Source organism: Rana temporaria, chromosome 1, assembly GCF_905171775.1.
Source record: "Rana temporaria chromosome 1, aRanTem1.1, whole genome shotgun sequence".
NCBI lineage: Eukaryota > Metazoa > Chordata > Amphibia > Anura > Ranidae > Rana > Rana temporaria.
Window position 1 is genome coordinate 446,029,392 of NC_053489.1, and position 20,476 is coordinate 446,049,867.

A 20,476-nucleotide genomic window follows, 5' to 3' on the forward strand; every position below is an offset into this window, starting at 1 on the left:
TGGTATGGATCTTGAGGGGGACCCTACGGCCTTTTTTTTAAGTGGGGTTCATCTTCAAGATCCTCAGAGCACAAGTTACACACACATAAAATACACATGTGCAATACACACAATGTGGTAATGCATATTTTGTTGCACTGCGGTGCGCCAACCCAACAAGGGCCTGTTCATACCAACTGGTATACCGTTTTGTGGCCGGTTGTCTGGGGGCAATCTGACTCCTGGCCACCACTGGAGAAAACACAGTGGAGGCCCGTGCCGAGGACATCATTTTCATTCATAAACTGATGTCCTTATGATCTCAGCATAACAAGGGCCGAATAGCCTTAAAGCGGGGGTTCACCCTTAGAGGGCACTTTTTCCCCTTAGATTCCTGCTCGTTTTTACTAGGGGAATCGGCTATTTGTTTTAAAATATGTGCAGTACTTACCCGTTTACGAGATGCATCCTCTCCGTCGCTTCCGGGTATGGGCTGCGGGAATGGGCGTTCCTTCTTGATTGACAGTCTTCCGAGAGGCTTCCGACGGTCGCATCCATCGCGTCACGATTTTCCGAAAGAAGCCGAACGTCGGTGCGCAGGAGCAGTATGGAGCCACACCGACGTTCGGCTTCTTTCGGCTACGAGTGACGCGATGGATGCGACCGTCGGAAGCCTCTCGGAAGACTGTCAATCAAGAAGGAACGCCCGCTCCCGAAGACCCATCCCCGGAAGCGACGGAAGAAGATGCATCTCGAAAACGGGTAAGTACTGCTCATATTTTAATACAAATAGCCGATTCCCCTAGACCGAACAAGCAGGAATCTAAGGGGAGAAAAAAAAAATAATAAATGGGTGAACTCCCGCTTTAAAGGGGTTGTAAACCTTTGTGTTTTTTCACCTTAATGCATCCTATGCATTAAGGTGAAAAAACACCTTGCAGTGTCTGGCCCCCCAGCCCCCCCCCCCCCCAGTTTTACTTACCTTAGCCCCAAATTTCTGTGGGTGCGATCCCAGGTTTCTCTCTCCACGGCTTCTCTGCTCTACATTGGATATCATTGACTCCCGCTGCTGTCAATCAAATCCAATGACCCGGGAGCCGGAGGGGGGGGTGAGGCTTTGGACGCTGAGTGTATGACATGGGAGCACGCCCCCAAGGAAACCCCCTCAGGAGACAGCTTCCCAGAGGGGATTATCTATTGAGGGGGAGGAGCCACTAGAGCCACTGTAGGACCCCAGAAGAGGACGATCCGGGCCACTCTGTGCAAAATGAACTGCACAGTGGAGGTAAGTATGACATATTTGTTATTTAAAAATTTGAACCTTTAGTGTCAATTTAAGTTGACAAAACTGTTCGTCATAACGTAGCCAAGCCCCCATACACTCTCTGGGCCTTGCTGATGGCATGCAGATAACAAAAGGGGGGAATTCTCAGGGGATTTTTTCCCAATAACACTTGCAAAAATAGCGAAGGCCTGGAGCCAGTTACTAAACGTACGGTACGAATCAGATGGTTGCAACGTTTTTCCACATCCTCCTTTTTGGATTGTTCCAATTTAATCCTATCCAGGTTAAACTTCTCAAAAGGCAACAATGTGAAAATCGCCACATAGTCCCTCCCCGCCAATTTTTTTTTCACACCTCAAAACAGACATACACTTTTCATTTTGCAGAATCGGACAAGGGAACCATGTCTGCGCTTTTACCAACGTCCCTCTGCGAGTCCGCCAAAGTCTTTGCAGCCGTCACTGGAGCTGCCGTGTCCCCCGAACGCCCCTCCAGACACCTGCTCCTGACCTGGCGCAGTAACAGAAACACCCGGGGCCTGGGCCACAGCCCAGCCAGCCCCCAGCAGATCCGAAACCCAAGCCGACAACCGGCGCAGAGATAGAAGCCAAACCCATATCAAAACATTGTACCAACAAACGCAGCCCAGCCAGAAAATAATGAACGGCTGCGGAAGGGGCCCGGCACACTGTAGTAGTAGGGGTTCCTGAACTGACCACGGGGCCCTGACCTGCCCTAACCCAGACACAGAAGACAACTGCATTTCCGGAATCCACCTCAGCAGAGCGACCCCGTCTTCAGAACCGGACAGCTCATCCTTGGATCACGAGGAATCCTGTGGATTATCTGGACGACGAAGGTCTGGAGCGGATGAGTTTACTGCAGAAGGCCCTGGCTGCACACTGTCTCTCCTGCACCTCCGCACTGCAGGTCTTGCACGCCTGGCCGTCGCTGTGTGGCTCCTCTTCACCCCCCTGCTGGTAGGAGAGGCCCTGCTGCTCTGGCTGGCTCCCACGCTCTGCTGACCATTCCTGGAACTGGGGGTGAGGGGGTCTCTGGCCGATCTACCCGACTCGCCAGAACTCACAGGACCACATTCCAGTAAAAAGCACCCCCTACCTCTTCTCTATTACTACAAGCACAATTATCCTATTTAGTCTATTACTGTAATGTTTGAGCCACCATGGAACTAGATTCACATAGCCACATAACTACACCTTGAAATTCGAATTTGCACTTGTTTTCTAATGATGCTATATCTAAAATTAATATACACCTGCATAGATTTTGACTTACAGTATTCATTCTGCTAAAACTTACATTTAAAAAAAAAACATACATGAAATTGTGGTTTAAAGCCATTACCTGAATTTGAATTTGTCTAAAGAATTAGCCATATGTCTGGGGTTTTGAGAGCATCGGTACAGATTCCTCTCATCCATAGGAATAATGTCAACATCACTGAAGATAAAGCAGTCATAGTCATAATCTTTACTAGCTTCTGCAAAGCCCACATTCATCAGCTTAGCTCTGTTGAAAGTTGATTTTTCTATCTGCAAAACAAAAGATTATATAGTGGACATTAGTCTCAATGGTCTGCTTTCATTTTCTTTACCACTAATGTGTAAGTCACACCTGCAAATATCAAACATTTGCACCAACAACATTTAAAGCACATTTTATAATCCTTATGCTGCGTACACACGATCATTTTTTGGCATGAAAAAAGCGAAGTTTTTCGGCATTTAGAAAAAACAACGTTTTTCCAACTTCATCATTAAAACGACATTGCCCAGACACCATCGTTTTTAAAAAATGCTCTAGCAAAGCGTGGTGACGTACATAACACGTACAACGGCACTATAAAGGGAAAGTTCCATGCGGATGACGCCACCCTTGGGGCTGCTTTAGCTGATTCCGTGTTAGTAAAAGACGATTCGCGCTTTTCTGTCTGTTACAGCGTGATGAATGTGCTTACTCCATTACGAATGGTAGTTTTACCAGAATGAGCTCTCCCGTCTCATAACTTGCTTTTGAGCATGCGCGGATTTTTTACGTCGTTTTAGCCCACACACATTTTTTACAACCCGAAAAACGATATAGTTTAAAACGTCGTTAAAAAATGCAGCATGTTCGAAAAATTTTTTTTCGTTTTTCAGAACCCGAAAAATGATGTGAAGCCCACACACGATCATTTTAAATGACATTTTTTAAAAACAATGTTTTTTTCATGCCGAAAAATTATCGCGTGTACGTGGCATTAGAATTTTTCTAGGATCAAGGCACGGCCATCCAGCTACCACCTCACCCAACATCAATGAAATATCACATCTTTAGAGCTCTAATAAGTCTGCTTTCAACAGCAAATCTTTAAATTCACTCTACTGACAGATTTTTTTCCACTTTTTCCAATACTAAAAAATCAGTGAAGCCTTCATAGCAGTGTAGCGCCTGGGTACTTTATGGTACCGGTGCTAGTTAAATTTAGAGGGAGATCAGAGTGTAGTTAAAATCTGATCATAATTGTTATGTGCAAAACAGGTTCTCTGTCTCAGCTTGGCTGTTGGGCACATTCTGTTGCGCTGGGGTGCAGGGCTGTCTTAATGAGAGGGCACACCTGGGCATTGCCCCTGCCCTTTCCCCAAAGCAGCTGGTCCTTGAGTCCAGGCTGCCCCTGAAAATTTGGACAGCCCGGGCTGCCCCTCTACATCCCAGATATTCCCCCAGCACTCTGACCCCTCTACACACTAGATATCCCCTACCTCCTACCTACTTGATTTATGTTTACCTGCACTGTATCCATTGTAGGGGCCCCAGAGCATTACTTTGCCCAGGGGCCAATGATGCTATTAAGACGGCCCTGCTGGGGTGTTCTTCCAGCCCCGGTGCTGCAGGTGGCAGCAGTGGAGTCATGGTTTGGGTGCTCTTTCCCGACATATTTATGAGTCAGACGCCATTGGTTCTGGGTCATTTTCCTCGAGTTTGGCACCCACCTTTAGGGTGACCACATCACGGCGCCCCGGCGTTATGGCCTACCTAGCCGAGGCGTGCGTGCCACGTGGTGTTCCTGGTTCCAGGACCATGATGGCCCGGAGCATCTGAACAGTGACGGAGACCCAGTGTGTGACTGGGTTCCCACCTTTGAGGATCTCAGGCTGTATTGCTGTTCGGTGGGGAGTCCATTGAGAGGCTGGCGGTTCAAAAGGGCCTCGACAAACCACCGGGGATCAAGGTAGCCAGACACTAAAGGATTGATCACCTGTCAGTCGGTACCGGGGCGACAAGTAGAAGGAGATCAAGGCGCAATTCATTTAAAGAGGATTAGCTCCGCAACTACAAATCAGGGAAGGCCTGTGGCAGAGGTGTTTCCCTTGCGTTCACCAAGGAGGGTCTGTGGCAGAGACTTTATCCTACAAATGTTCGAGTTATACTCCGGCAGCCAGGTCAGTGAGAGAGGCCTGTCCGGGTACACTAGACCCACTCACACAGGAGTGGCGCAGAGAAGTGTTAGGCTTGGGAGCAGGACTGTTTCCCTATCATCACGCCTGAATCTGCAATTCTCCTTTCTTCTTCAACTTTACTTACCTCACCACAAGTTTATTGTTTTTACCCGGCTGGGTAATAAAGTGCACAGCAAAGAGCACCTGTTGCAGACAATGCTTTACTTCTACTAAATGCAATACGCATCATTCACCCCTAGGAATTCAGGGGAGCCACAAGGTAAATGTGCCACCCAAAACAACCAGCAGCTCCTCCGGGGGTAATGCTACAGCAGGTATTGGAGCTGGCCCTCCAGACTGTGGGCTTGCTAGCATGTAGAGATCCCACCTAGTAGCTATCTCCATTCTCTCTCTCCTCACTAGCCATGGAGGCAAAAAGTAAAAAAAAAAGTAGGGCCAATCACTTTAAATGTATTGTCATTATTATGCAATCAGATCTATACCCCAAGCAAGCCTAATTTATGCTTGATGGAATGATATTTTGCCTTGAGCATAATTACCTTAGTTATGATCGTGACTATTTTCTATGCCAATTTCACAATGCATTATTGAGACAATCTCAGCATTTGGAAAGACAAACCATTTGTATTATATTGTATGGGAGGTATATAGATGATATCATCATCATTTGGGATGAGCTTTTGATTGCACAGTCTGTGGAGTACTGCAATAGCAACAAACTCAGTCTCTAATTTAGCCTAGGTTCACACTGCTGCGAATTCAAAATCGCGCGATTTTACCGCAATTTCGCGGCTGCGATTTTGCCGCGATTTTGCCGCGATTTCAGCCGCAATTTAATGTAAATCGCGGCCCGAAATCGCAAAAAGTAGTACAGGAACTACTTTTTGAAATCGCAGATGCGGCGTCGCACTGATTAGGACAGTGCCATTGCCGACAATTGCCGCCGATTTGAGATGCGATTTGACATGTCAAATCGCATCTCAAATCGTTCCAAATCGTACCCAGTGTGAACCAGGGCTATCCCCACCACCTGGTGTTCCTCAATTAAGAACTAGGCTCTGACAATGGGCAAATCTTATCCAGGAACCACTTTAAATTGACTGCTGACAATAAATATGTTAATACTGACAGTTACCACCATTCCAAATCCAGAACATACCCAAGAGCAAATTCTGTAGGCTCTAGATAAATTGTACCCACAATGAAGATTAAAGGGGTTGTAAAGGTACAATTTATTTTCCCTAAATAGCTTCCTTTACCTTAGTACAGTCCTCCTTCACTTACCTCATCCTTTGATTTTGCTTTTAAATGTCCTTATTTCTTCTGAGAAATCCTCACTTCCTGTTCTTCTGTCTGTAACTCCACACAGTATTGCAAGGCTTTCTCCCTGGTGTGGAGTGTTGTTCTCGCCCCCTCCCTTGGACTACAGGAGAGTTAGGCCGCCCACTAACACACAGCTCCTTCTCTATCTGCAACGTAGACAGCGTCCTGACTTTCCTGTAGTCCAAGGGAGCGGGCGAGCACATCAATCCACACCAGGGAGAAAGCCTTGCATTACTGTGTGGAGTTACAGACAGAAGAACAGGAAGTGAGTATTTCTCAGAAGAAAAAGGGACATTTAAAAGCAAAATCGAAGGGTGGTAGGCCGTGGACATGAGGTGGTCAATTTTCAAAGCATTTACATAGGGCTTTCCAAAACCTAGAAATAAACTGAGATCCGCAATCTGAAATGATTTGGGAGGGTACTCCATGAAGTTTGAGAACGTTGTTGATAAAAGCCTTCGCTGTTTCGAGAGAGCTTGGCAAATTTTTTAAGGGAATGAAGTGTGCCATCTTTGTTAAGAGATCTACCGTGACCATGATGGTGTTTGCTCCGTTTGACCTAGGGAGGTCAACTATAAAATCCATTAATACAACCTCACAAGGTCTATTTGGTACTGGGATGGAGGTTAGTAGACCGAAAGGAGGTTTCCTAGAATGCTTGTTAGCAGCGCAAATCTCACATGAGTTAACATATTCTTCAATCGTCTTAGCCAGATGGGGCCACCAGTAGTCTCTTTTAACAAGATGAATAGTTTTGCTGATCCCAGGGTGGCCAGCTAATGGAGAGTCATGAAGCTGTTTGAGAAGTACAAGTTGTAAATTAGGGGGAACGTAAATCTTGTTTTTGAAGGTATAAACACCATCTGGTTGCCTAATGAGATCTTTCGGTAGAGAAGAGAGATCTGTGGAAAAAGTCTGGGAGAGCAATTGCCTGAAAGAAGTGGTAAGACAGATGAAACGGTTAGAAGGAATGATGGACAGAGGAGGATTCTCAGTGTTTTGGTCCTCATTCATACGGGACAAGGAGTCAGCTTTGATGTTTTGTGTACCGGGCCGGTAGGATATGTAAAAATCAAACCTGTCAAAGAATAAGCTCCACTTAACCTGGCGGGCTGACAGAGTTTTACAGGCCTTCAGATGTTGAAGATTACGGTGGTCCGTAAGGATAGTTATAGGATGTGTGGTACCCTCCAATAGATGTCTCCAGTTCTCTAATGCATCTTTTATTGCGAGGAGTTCCTTTTCCCCAATGGGGTAGTTCTTTTCAGCTGGTGAAAGCGTCCTGGAGTAGAAGGCTACTGGATGTAAAGGCTCAGATAGTGTTGGACGTTGAGAGAGTATGGCTCCCAAGGCGTGGTGGGAGGCGTCAACTTCTACAGTAAAGTGATACAGTGGATTGGGCAGTTGAAGGATAGGAGCAGAGGTGTAACAGAGCTTAAGAGAATCGAAGGACTTCTGTGCTTCGTTGGACCAGGAAAAGGGTGTCTTCGTACTGGTTAAAGCACTCAATGGTTTGACAATTGCTGAAAAGTTCTTGATAAATTTGCGATAGTAGTTTGAGAAACCAAGGAAGCGCTGAAGAGCTTTCCTAGAGTGGGGTACTGGCCAGGAAATAATACACTCAACTTTGGATCGATCCATCTGAATGCCTTCAGGAGTAATCTGATAACCAAGGAAAGATATACTTGACTGACTGAAAACACATTTCTCAAGCTTGGCGTATAAGGAATGTGTTCTGAGTCTGGCCAAAACCCAACGAACATGTTTCGTGTGTTCCTCAAGGGTGTCAGAATAAATCAAAATGTCATCCAAGTAAATTACCACACAAATGTCGAGCAAATCACGGAAAATGTCATTTATGAACCACTGGAATGTTGCAGGTGCGTTACATAATCCAAATGGCATTACAGTATATTCATACAGACCATATCGAGTTTTAAAAGCAGTCTTCCATTCATCTCCAGGACGAATCCTGATTAAGTTGTAGGCACCCCTGAGGTCCAGTTTTGTGAAAATGTTTGAGGTTTGAAGATGTTCAATAAGATCTGGAATGAGAGGTAAAGGGTAGCGTTTTTTTACAGTGATGCTGTTAAGAGAACGATAATCAATTATTGGTCGAAGGGAGCCATCCTTATTTTTGACAAAGAACATGGCAGCACTTGCGGGGGAAGTGGATGGCCTAATGAATCCTTTTTTCAAATTTTCATCAAGGTACACTTTGAGATGCACAAGTTCTGGTTGTGAAAGCGGATACATTCGAGCAGTTGGAATAGGACTGCCTGGAATGAGATCTACAAAGGAGATTGTGGCGCTGAAAATTAGTGACACATGGGTAAAGAAAAGAGTCAGCTGCATGGATGATGAATCCTTGTTACAAAAAATAATAAATAAAGAAAATTCAAAAAATGAAAAATGACAAAAATAGAATAAGAAAAATATGAACCTGGGAATAATGAGTGATGCGATGGGTCTTGGAGGGAGAGACACTGTTCTGTGATGAGCTGATGGTCCCAAAATCGTTGTCCTAGGGCAAGCCTTCCAAGGCAGGGGAGACCAGAGCAGGGACTCCAAACATGTATGCAGGATAAGAGAAAATAATAAAAAAAAAAAAAAAACCAGAGGGCGCCTCCAGGTTAAACGTTTAAAAAGCTTGTTTAATACACAGACAACAGTGTTAACTTACATAGTAAAATCTTAAAATCCAGTATGGAAATTTACTCATTCAATGCTGGGGGGGGGCGGGTAGAAGGGACGTCGATCCGGGCTAGTTGTTATGCTGATCTTGCTCTCTGGTTGCTCTCCTAAGCCTGTCAGTCCTTTTGCTGTGAAAACAGCTGGTCCGGAGGGATAGTGGAAACGAGGCCCGGAGCTCAGCGTAGGCCGCGGTGACATCACCAAATGCGACGACGTTTCAAAGCTGGCGCCGTCGGATGACCTAGCGCGCTTCTTTCTCAAGCATGGGGACAACTAGCCCGGATCGACGTCCCTTCTACCCACCCCCCCCCCCCCAGCATTGAATGAGTAAATTTCCATACTGGATTTTAAGATTTTACTATGTAAGTTAACACTGTTGTCTGTGTATTAAACAAGCTTTTTAAACGTTTAACCTGGAGGCGCCCTCTGTTTTTTTATTTTCTCTTATCCTGCATGGAATGAGATCTATAGGACAGTCATATATACGATGTGGAGGGAGAATCTCTGCCTTGGTCTTACTGAAGACATCTGAGAAATCATGTAGATAACTTGGGAGATCTTGATAGTACGCTTCTGTTGAGAGGATCGCATATATGGGTGATGCATATATGGGTGATGCATATGTATTGCAAAGTGTCCTTGCAATATGTGGAGTGTAGACTAATTGAGTTATTAGACCATAGAAAAGTTGGTTGATGGAGTAATAACCAAGGTAAACCGAGAACTATTAGAAATAAGGGGGACGGAATGATGTCGAATACAAGGGTTTCGGTATGGCCGTTCCCACAGGTGACTAGTAGAGGAGAGGTCTGAGAGGAAACTGGGCCAGAGATAGAACTAGAGCCATCGATAAAAGTGACAGACAGAGGATTTTGCTTAACCACATATGGAATTTTATTAGCTTTTACAATTCCTAAATCAATAAAGTTACCGCAGGCACCGGTATCAACCATCGCATCAATGGTGGTTCTATCTTGGTCCCACTGTAAGGTAAGAGTGATAAAAACAAAACGATTAGTGGTAGTTCCGGGTGGAATGCTCTTACATATGTTAAAAAAGTTACCTTCAGAGCCCCTCTTGAGGAGTGGACAACTGGAGACAATGTGGTCCGGTGCGGAGCAGTAAAGACAAAGGTTATGAGCTCTGCGACGTTGTTTCTCGGCAGCGGATAAAGGTCCTTTGATAGCACCAAGTTCCATGGGAACATATTTGGGAGGCGATCTGGATCTCTTGAAAGGAGTAGGGAGGTATGTGTTAACTCGTTCAGCTTTCCTTTCGCGAAGGCGACGATCAATGGCAACAGAAAGATGCATAAGATCCTCTAGAGATGGTGGAAGTTCAACACGAGCAATTTCATCCTTCATTGCTTCCGATAAGCCTAGACGGAATTGATTCCGGAGTGCAATATCTGACCACTGGGTCTCTCTACTCCAACATTTAAACTCAGAGATGTAGTCCTCCACAGGTCTTTTTCCCTGTTTGAGATTTCTGATAAAGTTTTCTGCAGTCAGTTGCTTATTAGGGTCTTCGTAGAGCAATGACATCTCATCCAAGAAAGTGTCAAATGCACCGAGGAGATCCCTGTGTTCCTCAACGTAGGCATCGGCCCAAACTCTGGGTTCACCCTTGAGATAGGAAATCAGGGTGAGGATTCTGACCCTATCGGAGTAATAGGTGCGGGGGCGTAACTCAAACATCAGGCGACATGAGCTAATAAATTGGCGGAAGAGTTTCCTATCTCCAGAAAAGGGTTCTGGAGCACAGACCTTAGGCTCAGGTCTCTCTCTAGCTTGCGCAAAATTTTGGTTACGCAGGGCGTCATTCTCTAAACGAAGCTCGTTCGTGGAGGCAGTAAGGGTATCTACCCTTTGTGAAAGTCCGACTAAGTGATTAGCAAGCTCCGCTGGATCCATTTTTAGAGGGTTCCGTTATTATGTTATGACACTGCAAAATAATATTTAATTTCAGTTGGATCTCAGCTGCGGAGGCTTCTCAGGTCTAACCACCAGTTCACACTCTTAAATGTTGAGAGAGTTTGGGGTTAATTCATCACATCCTCCATTGACAACCAAACATAAGATGTGGGAAGCTTATTACAACATAAGCATAGAAGGACTAGAGAAGAAGATTAGAGTCTCTATTGTAAATTAAATGGTAACGTATATCATCCAGCATGGGTGATGTATTAAGCAAATGTACTTCAATGGCAGTTCTCTCAGTATATGACAATTATCCTAGTGTTACTTCACACTGATGTTACTTGTTAGTAAATACTGACACAGTCTTTATGATCAAGGTATACGCTTCCTAGGTGGGTGATAACACAGTTTTCCATTATCCTATTGGATTCCACACAGTGTATATAATAAGTGCTTCTAGTATATGTAGTAAGATACTTGCGGTTCTGTTGTATGCCCAGGTGCAATGGATAGAGGCTGGGTTGAGAAGTTTGCAGGATAGTCTGGCAGTGCTGCTCTGTGGAATTAGGATGCTCCAGATACTTCAGTCAGGGTCTGCTGGTTTTCCAATGGTGGAGAGTGACAGGCTGTAATTGCTTGTGCTTAGAATTAAGGAGGTTAGGGTTCCAGGGTCTCCGGATGCTGGCAGGTAAAGGGGGTGCTTGCTCCAGGGTCCCAGGTGACGGCAGGCGTCCAACAGGAATAACGGAACACCCTGCCGTCATCTCTGGGAGTTTAAATAGCCGCAAATTTGCGGGGAAAAGATCAGCTGAATGCTGGGTCGCACTTCCGCGTTCCAGCGTGGAGCGCAGACGTCCGCGCACCGGAAGTGACGCGGACATCCTACAGAACGGAGCACGGCTGCTTGTATTAGGTACAGCTGCGCTCGTTCTGCACATTATAACGGCAGAGGCGTTACAGCTCTAGAAAGAAGGCGTAAGGTACGATGTCACTGATGGCGCCCTGGCTGCGACTGACCAGTTTGGTGATCTCATCAAATGGCTGCAGAAGTCTGCATGAGTCGCGCATGAGCAGCCACTGGCGCGGTGAAAAAAAAACAAGCTCCCCAGAACCTGTCCTGCCACAGAGTTCGTACAGGTAGTCGTTAACTGCACGTTTCTGCTGGAGCAGCCTATCAAGCATATACAATGTTGAGTTCCATCGCGTCGGGCAGTCACAAAGACATCTGACGGGCAGGTTGTGTCGCCGCTGAATGTCAGCAAGGCGAGCCATGGACGTGTAAGATCTTCTGAAATGGGCCGAGATTTACCTGGCCTGCCACAAGATGTCCTGGACCCCAGGGTATTTGGCAATGAATCGCTGCACGACCAAGTTCAGGACGTGTGCCATGCATGGCACGTGTGTAATTTTGCCCTGTTATAGTGCGGTCAGCAGATTGGCACCGTTGTCACACACCACTTTACCAACTGTCAAATTGAGCGGTGTTAGCCACTGATCTGCCTGTGAACGCAAAGCTGAATGGAGTGCAGGACCAGTGTGGCTCTTGTCTTCCAGGCACAACAGACGCAGCACAGCATGGCAACGTCTCACCTGGCATGTCAAATAGGTTCTGGGGATCTTGGGTGGCGCAGCGGAAGAGACGATAGCATTGGAAAATGAGGAGTCAGCCGAGGAGGAGAGGGAGGATGGAGTAGGAGGAGGAGGAGAAGAAGAGGCAGGCCTGCATGTAATCCATGGCGGTAAAACCAAATCTACATGGGTGCCACGGGTTACATGCTTGACGGCCGTCAGAAGGTTCACCCAGTGGGCAGTGAAAGTTATACACCTTCCCTGCCTGTGTTTGCTAGACAAGGTGTCTGTGGTCAGATGTATCTTGACACCGACACTGTGTGCCAGACATACATTCACTTGCCGCTGAACATGGCCATGTAGCTCTGAGATGCCCTTCTGTGAAAAAAAATTCCTTCCTGGGACCTTCCATTGTGGTGTTCCAATGGCCACAAATTTTCGAAAGGCCTCCGAGTACACCAGTTTATATGGCAGTAGTTGGCGGGCTATCAGTTCTGACAAGCCAGCGGTCAACCGTTGGGCAAGAGGGTTATCCGGCGTCATCGTTTTTTTACGATCGAACATTTGGGCCACGAAAGCCTGCCTTTTTGCAGAAAAACATGAGGAAGGCATGATGGAAGGTGGAGTGGAGGACAATTGTGAGCATAGAGGGGAAGGAGAAGGAGAAGAGGCTGGACGGTGAGAGCCTGGAGTGTGGCTTTGTGGGTTCTGATGGCGTTGCTCCCACTGGGCTTGGTGATGGGAGGCCAGGTGCCTTTATAAGACGGTCATCCCTAGGTGAGTGTTGGGCTTACCGCGACTTATGCGTTGATTGCAAAGGCTGCAGATGGCAACACTATTGTCTGCAGCGGACAAGTTAAAAAAAAGCCCACACTGCAGAGCCATGGGCCGGCGTCCTGGGAGCACCAGATGTGACCGTACATGGTTGATGGCTCGCTCCTGACACAGTGGGAGTTTGGTTTGTCCCTCCTGTGCAATGTAAGTAGGCCTGCTTCTCATCCCTATCTGTTGGTCCATCTCTCCCTCTGAACTCCCCTCCTCTTCCTCTCTTGTGGGCACCCACGTGACGTCTGTAGACACGTCATCATCGACAACACCTTCCCCATCACTAACAATAGAGATCTCGGAGTAGGCAGCAACAGCGGGCACCAACCTCCTTGGGCTGATCTGAGTACTGTCGTCAGACTGCTGAGTGGCGGATGTTGCTACCTCCTCTTCCTGATCCAATGCCAAGAATGGCTGTGCATCCGAAATGTCTTCTGATGGACCGGAAAATAATTCCTGTGACTCAAGCGGAGGGTGTATGGTGGTGGTGGTGTTGGTGGCGAGCCACTCAACCAAGTCTGGTGTGTCCTTTGACGTAATCGAACGAACATTGTGCCACTTCCCACTTTGGCTCCGGCCTGGTGCTCCTGCCATACCCCTACCACCCCTGCGGAAGGGCCTGCCTCTTCCTCTGCCTGTCATTTTTTAAATGACCCTGTGATAAAAGTCTCTAGAGAAGGGCAGTATATGTGGAAGAAGGTATATAACAAAATCTGTCGTTTTGGGGGGCCACTGGTTTATTTCACCTAAAACTTTTTTTTCAGGAAATTTTGTCACTGTGTGTAGCAGAGGTAACGCAGCGAAAGCGACCAAAATCCTGCAGTACACAAATACACTATTACTAAAGTGAATTTTTAGATAATACCCCGCTTCAATCTGACGTTTTGGGGGGCCACTGGTTTATCGCACCAGTTATGAAACTTTTTTTTTAGAAAATGTTGTCACTGTGCGTAGCAGAGGTAATGCAGTGAAAGCGACAAAAATTCTGCAGTACCCAAATACACTATTACTAAAGTATATTTTTAGATAACACCCCACTTCAATCTGTCGTTTTGGGGGGCCACTGGTTTATCGCATCAGTTATGAAACTTTTTTTTCAGGAAATTTTGTCACTGTGTGTAGCAGAGGTAACGCAGCGAAAGCGACAAAAATTTGTCAGTACCCAAATACACTATTACTAAAGTATATTTTTAGATAACACCACACTTCAATCTGACGTTTTGGGGAGCCACTGGTTTATCGCACCAGTTATGAAACTTTTTTTTCAGGAATATTTTATAATGTGTGTAGCAGAGGAAATGCAGCGAAAGAGGCAAAATCCAGCAGTAACCAAATACACCGCCAGTCACAATGCTGCACAATACAAATCCACTATAATATGCTTTCTATATTCGAAAGCATATTATAAGTGTATATTACACCTATATACTGCAGAGCAAGTAGCACACCTATACCAGTGCTTGAAAAGACTTTTGTGGACCTGTTAGGTAGCGATTTGTGTCGCTAAACTCTGTCCCTGCTGGAAACGCCAACCTCTCCCTACACTGACCAAAAATATATGAATGTATTACACACTATCATGTACTGCAGAGCAAGTAGCACACCTACAGTGCTTGAAAGGACTTTTGTGGACCTGTTAGGTAGCGATTTGGGTCGCTAAACTCTGTCCCTGCTCCAAACAGCACCCTCTCCCTACACTGACAAAAAGTAGATGAATGTATTAGACACCTATATACTAGAGCAAGTAGCACACCTACACCAGTCCTTAAAAGGACCTTTGTGGACCTTTTAGATAGCTATTTGAATGAATACAGCCTGTCCCTGCTCCAAACAGAACCCTCTCTCTACACTGACAAAAAGTATATGAATGTATTAGACACCTATATACTAGAGCAAGTAGCACACCTATACCAGTCCTTAAAAGGACCTTTGTGGACCTTTTAGATAGCTATTTGAATGAATACAGCCTGTCCCTGCTCCAAACAGCACCCTCTCCCTACACTGACAAAAAGCAGAATGTAAGATGGCCGCCAGATCAGGTCTATTTATGAGGTAGGGGGTATGTCCATGTGCTGAAATGTCTCAATTGGCTGTCCTGCACCACCTGATGGATGTGTCATAGGTCAAAGTTCTTACCCATGTAACATTGCAGCCCGCCGCGAACATCGCCAGATGTTTGGCGGACCGCGAACAACCAAAGTTTGCCGCGAAACGACCGCCTGGCGAACCGGCAGGCCATCTATAATAAGGAAAGGTTTTGAGCACTGAATGTATTCTCTCTGGAGAAGAGACGCTTGAGAGGAGATATGATTTCAATTTACAAATATCGTACTGTGACCCCACAATGCGGGTAAAACTTTTTTGTGGAAGGGAGTTTAATAAGACACGTGGCCACTCATTAAAATTAGAAGAAAAGAGGGTTAACCTTAAACTACATAGAGGGTTCTTTACTGTAAGAGCAGCAAGGATGTGGAATTCCCTTCCACAGGCGCTGGTCTCAACGGGAGCACCAATAGTTTAAAAAAACTATTAGATAAGCACCTGAACGACCACAACATACATGCATATACAATGTAATACTGACATATAATCACACACATAGGTTGGACTTGATGGACTATAGTGTGGCGTGGGACTATGAGCCTTTTGCGGGCAGGGACCTCAGGCCCCTATGGTGTAGAAATAGTTCAGGTGCTAACTGTCCTCTATTCAGCTACCAATCCCAGATAGCTTTCTTCAGGCCCTGCCAGCTAGCAAGTTAGAAGTGTATATACAGGTCCCAAGCAAGTTTGCACTGAATTTTCCTGGGCATCCCATAATTCCCAATTTCCCATCCAAGTTTAATCCCCTCAAATAAAAAAACAAATCAAAGCTATGGACTGTTCTAAGTCTCAGAGTGACTGAGTGTCAGGGAACTATCCGCAAAAGGACTGGCAGGTCTATCCATGTTCAGCAGAATCACGGAAAAACAAATGCAATGCGCATGCGCGCGCACACAGGCGCGCACATGGGAAAACAACGGTGAGGAATCTACGTTCTCCATTGCGCATGCGCGTGCGCCATAGCGCACGCAATACGTGAGTGACTCTTGGTGCCCAGTGTACTCTTGGCCCCATGTTTAAAGCCTGCTGCAGCAGTCACCAACTGCTGCATGATCTTCAGCCTTCCTGTGTGTGTTCCTGAGTTCCTGCTACCTTGAATTACCGTTATTGACCAGGCTTGCCTGACCAGTCTTCTCTGTGTATGACCCCAGCTTGATCCTCGGCTTGTTCCTGTATCCTGTTCCTGTCTGCTGATCCAGTGTATGACCCTGGCCTGATCCTCAGCTGGTTCCTGTATCCTGTTCCTGTCTGCTGATCCAGTGTATGACTCGGCTTGTCCTTTGACCTGTTCCAGTGACTTTACCTCTGCTTGCTAACTTGTGTATGACTTCCGGCTTGGCTTCTGACTCTGCCTCTGGTTCTCCCTGCTGCACAGCCTCATCTAGTACTTCCGAGGTACCCCTGCCTGAGAGTCTACCCTGCTCACCAGCTGATCTCCAGCATCACCTCAGCTTGTCGCGGCTGGCAACTCCTGCCATTTTGGGTATAGCACTCCCTGTGCCACCTTCAGGAGGAGCTCTGCACTTAGTCGCAAGGGAAGCCCTCCCAGCACTTCGGCCTCTGGTAAGGTACGTGACATGAGAGATGGATGTCTGGCTGGACAGGGTGACAGGTGAACCACTACATTCAGCAACTCCTACAGGGGCATGGGTACACACCTGTAGTATCCTATTATATTAGTTAATAAATTGGACCTAGTTTTACTTTTCTTCCTCTTGCATTCCTTTTCAGTACATCAGGGCATTTGTACAGATTAAGCAAAATTATTGTTACCTGTTCCACCACATATACTCCATATTCTCCCTGCTGCTTTTGTAGAAATGGATGCATGTAATGCAGCCACGTTTTAAGATGGGGTTCCCGATTACGATATGGAATAATTATGGCAACTTTCTGCAGAGCCTTACAAAGCTGAGGTTTCGCTTTTCCTCCAAACTGCACATTTGGATTTTCTGAAATTGTATGCAAAAATGACATGTTCTCCCTCAGATTAATTAATACAAAACCTGTAATAAGATGGAGAAAAATAATGAAGTTAGTCTTAGAGTATATTATTATATCAGGCAAAGTTACATTTAATAACTGAGGCCGCTTACACACGGTAGGTCAAAACCGATGAAAATGGACTGAAGGACCTTTTCATCGGTCCAAACCGATCGTGTGTGGGCCCCATTGGTCAGTTAACCTTCGGTCAAAAAAATTAGAACTTGCTTTAAAATTTAACCGATGGACGCCTAACCGATAGGTCAAAACCGATGGTTAGTATGCAAAAGCATCGGTTAAAAATCCATGCATGCTCAGAATCAAGTCGACGCATGCTTGGAAGCATTGAACTTCGTTATTTTCAGCACATCTTTGTGTTTTACGTCACCGCGTTCTGACACGATCGTTTTTTAACCTATGGTGTGTAGGCACATCAGACCATCAGTCAGCTTCATCGGTTAACCGATGACAACGGTCCTTCGGACCGTTCTCATCGGATGGACCGACCGTGTGTACGCGGCCTGAGAATCGGGGCCGAATCTCCCGTAACATGACATAAACAAGTGCCTAGGGCCTGGCTAGTGTCTACAATCCTGGTCTCAGCAGGAGATAAAAAGGTCTCTAACTGAGATCACTTTGCTAATTTTAATAGAAGTGAGACAATTTAGAGTGCTCTGCTCTGAGCACTTCCAGGTTCAGAGCTGTGAAAGTTCAGGCAGCTGTGGACAGGTAAGCAGGAGAATAGAGACTTTATGCTCTTGATCTATATGGGCTGCAGACACCAGGGTTTTAATAGACCTCTGATGTTTCATCATAAGCACCTGTAATTACCGTATTTACTGGGGTATAGCGCGCACCCCTAAACTTGACCTGGATTCCTGTGAAAAAAAGATTTGTTGTACTTACAGTTTTGGTGTCTTCCGCAGCGTCCATAGGCGGCCTCGTCGGGTCCGGCGTCCGTCTGCGGCTTCCGTCTGCTCCTCCAACAATTGTCAGCAGTTTTGTCTGCAGCAAACCCCAGCCCGTTCTCCTCATCTGCTCTGCCTGGATTAGACACCGAATTACTGCAGTCTATTCCTGCCCCCCCATCATGACTTTTTGGACGTGTTCAGTAAAAAAGGGGCAGAGACCCTACCTCCTCAAAGACCTTATGATTGCCCTATAGAACTCTTACCTGAAACTGAAGTACACTTTGGGAGAAGTTTCCCCCTGACTGAGCAGGAGTTGGGCACTCTGAAGGTCTACATTGATGATAATTTGAAGAAAGGCTTCATCCGTCCTTCCATCTCCCTGGCCGGTGCAGGCATCTTTTTCGTTGAAAAAAAAAGATCATTCCCTACTTCCCTGCATTGATTATCGGGAATTGAACAAGATCACCATAAAAAAACGTTACCCCTTACCACTTGTACCAGAACTCTTCCAAAGGCTGGGGTCTGCAGTTATTTTCAGCAAGCTGGACCTCCGGGGTGCCTACAACTTAATCCGCATCCGAGAGGGTGACGAATGGAAAACTGTCTTTCCGTACTCGATTCAGACATTTCGAGTATTTAGTCATTAGCCCTTTGGATTGTGTAATGCACCGGCCACATTCCAGCACTTTGTCAACGACATCTTCCGTAACTACCTGGACTTATATGTCATAGTGTATTTGGATGACATCTTGATCTTCTCTTCTGTAAACGACCACCGCAGACATGTTCAAAATGTTCTAGCTCGGCTCAGGCAACATGGTCTGTACACTAAACCCGAGAAATATGAATTTGAACTTCAATGTATCCAGTTTCTTGGGCTAATCATCTTGGTTGAGGGCATTAGGATGGACCCTCAGAAGGTTTCCGCTATCCTTGACTGGCCCGCTCCCACAGATAAAAGGGGTTCAACGCTTCATTGGCTTCTCCAACTTTTATCGGAAGTTCATCCAGGTATTCTCCACAATAATTGCCCCCCCTCACCGAGTTGACTAAACAGGGAACTTGTTTCTCTTTGTCTTCTAGGGCTCAATCTGCCTTTGAAAAACGTAAAGAGTTACCGTATTTATCGGCTTATAACACGCACAGGCGTATAACACGCACCCTAACTTTAAGAGGGAAGTTTTAGGAAAACAACTTTCAACAGCCCCCTGCGTATAACACACAGGCACAGTTTACCCTCTATTTTCAGGGTAAAAAAGCGAGTGTTATACGCCAATAAATACAGTATTTACTTCTGCCTCCATCCTGAAACACCCTGACCTGGCATTACCGTTTGTCTTGGAATTGGATGCGTCAGAAATCGCAGCAGGGGCTGTGCTATCCCAGCGACAAGGGGCCAAGGCCCTTCTTTATCCGGTAGCCTTCTTTTCCCGTAAGTTATTCACATCGGAGAAAAACTATGACGTGGGAGACAGGGAGCTTTTGGCCATCAAGGCCGCTCTAGAGGAGTGGCGCTACCTACTTGAGGGTGCAGCACATCCCATTCTGGTCTACACAGACCACAAAAATTTGGAGTACTTGAGAACAGCCAAGAGGTTGAAACCAAGACAGGCAAGGTGGGCTCTCTTTTTCTCAAGATTCCTGTTATACATTACATACAGACCTGGATGCACTTTCCCTTATGTTCAGCAATTCTGAAAAACCCATACCCCCAGACACCATCCCTGCTGGAAACTTTTTGCTACTTCAAGAGGACCTTAAGCAAGCTTCTGTTGATCTAACCCTACTCCCAGAGGCACAAGATTGCCTAATCTGGCATGAGGGTAAGATCGTGGTCCCAGAGAGTCTATGGGTAACAATTCTGTAACTTTGTCATGACCACAAGCTGGCCGGACACTTTGGTGCACTGAAGACAGCTGAATTGGTGTAGCGCACATTCTGGTGGCCTCAGTTGAGTAGCGACTGCAAGAGTTTTGTGGACTAAGGCTTGGGGTCTATTCAAATCTTTGCCCATCCCTGAAAGACCCTGGAAGATTGTGTCGATGGACTTCATCGTCGAACTCCCCCTGTCCAAAGGGTTTTCCACCATTGACAGATTATCCAAAATGGCCCACTTTCTCCCCATGAAAGGCACGCCTTCAGCCATGGAGACGGCAAAGGTCTTCATAAAAGAAATAGTGAGGCTGCACGGAGTCCCAGCTAATATTGTCTCAGACGTGGTGTCCAGTTCACCTCCAGATTTTGGAAGGCTCTCTGCGGCTCTCTTGAAATCGAGTTGGCCTTCTCCTCTGCGTATCACCCCCAGACGAATGGGGAAAACCGAAAAAAACAACCAGTAGCAGTATCTCCGCTGCTTCTCTTCCTTTTCTCAGGATGACTGGGTTTCCTTACTGCGCATCGCGGAGTTTGCGTATAACAACTCCCT

The 20,476-nt window shown here is 46.2% G+C and overlaps 1 protein-coding gene across 1 annotated transcript in view; it reads right to left on the reverse strand.

Moving 5' to 3' along the window:
- LOC120932030 (beta-1,4-galactosyltransferase 1-like) overlaps positions 1–20,104 on the reverse strand; it is a 121,464-nt gene extending 101,360 nt beyond the window's left edge. The window contains exons 1-3 of the mRNA XM_040344119.1: positions 19,987–20,104; positions 16,931–17,163; positions 2,630–2,817 (exon numbers count right to left, since the gene is read on the reverse strand). Coding sequence (XP_040200053.1) covers positions 2,630–2,817; positions 16,931–17,163; positions 19,987–20,104 — 539 coding nt within the window. The remainder of the gene's footprint in view (positions 1–2,629; positions 2,818–16,930; positions 17,164–19,986) is intronic.
- Positions 20,105–20,476: the final 372 nt, after the last annotated feature.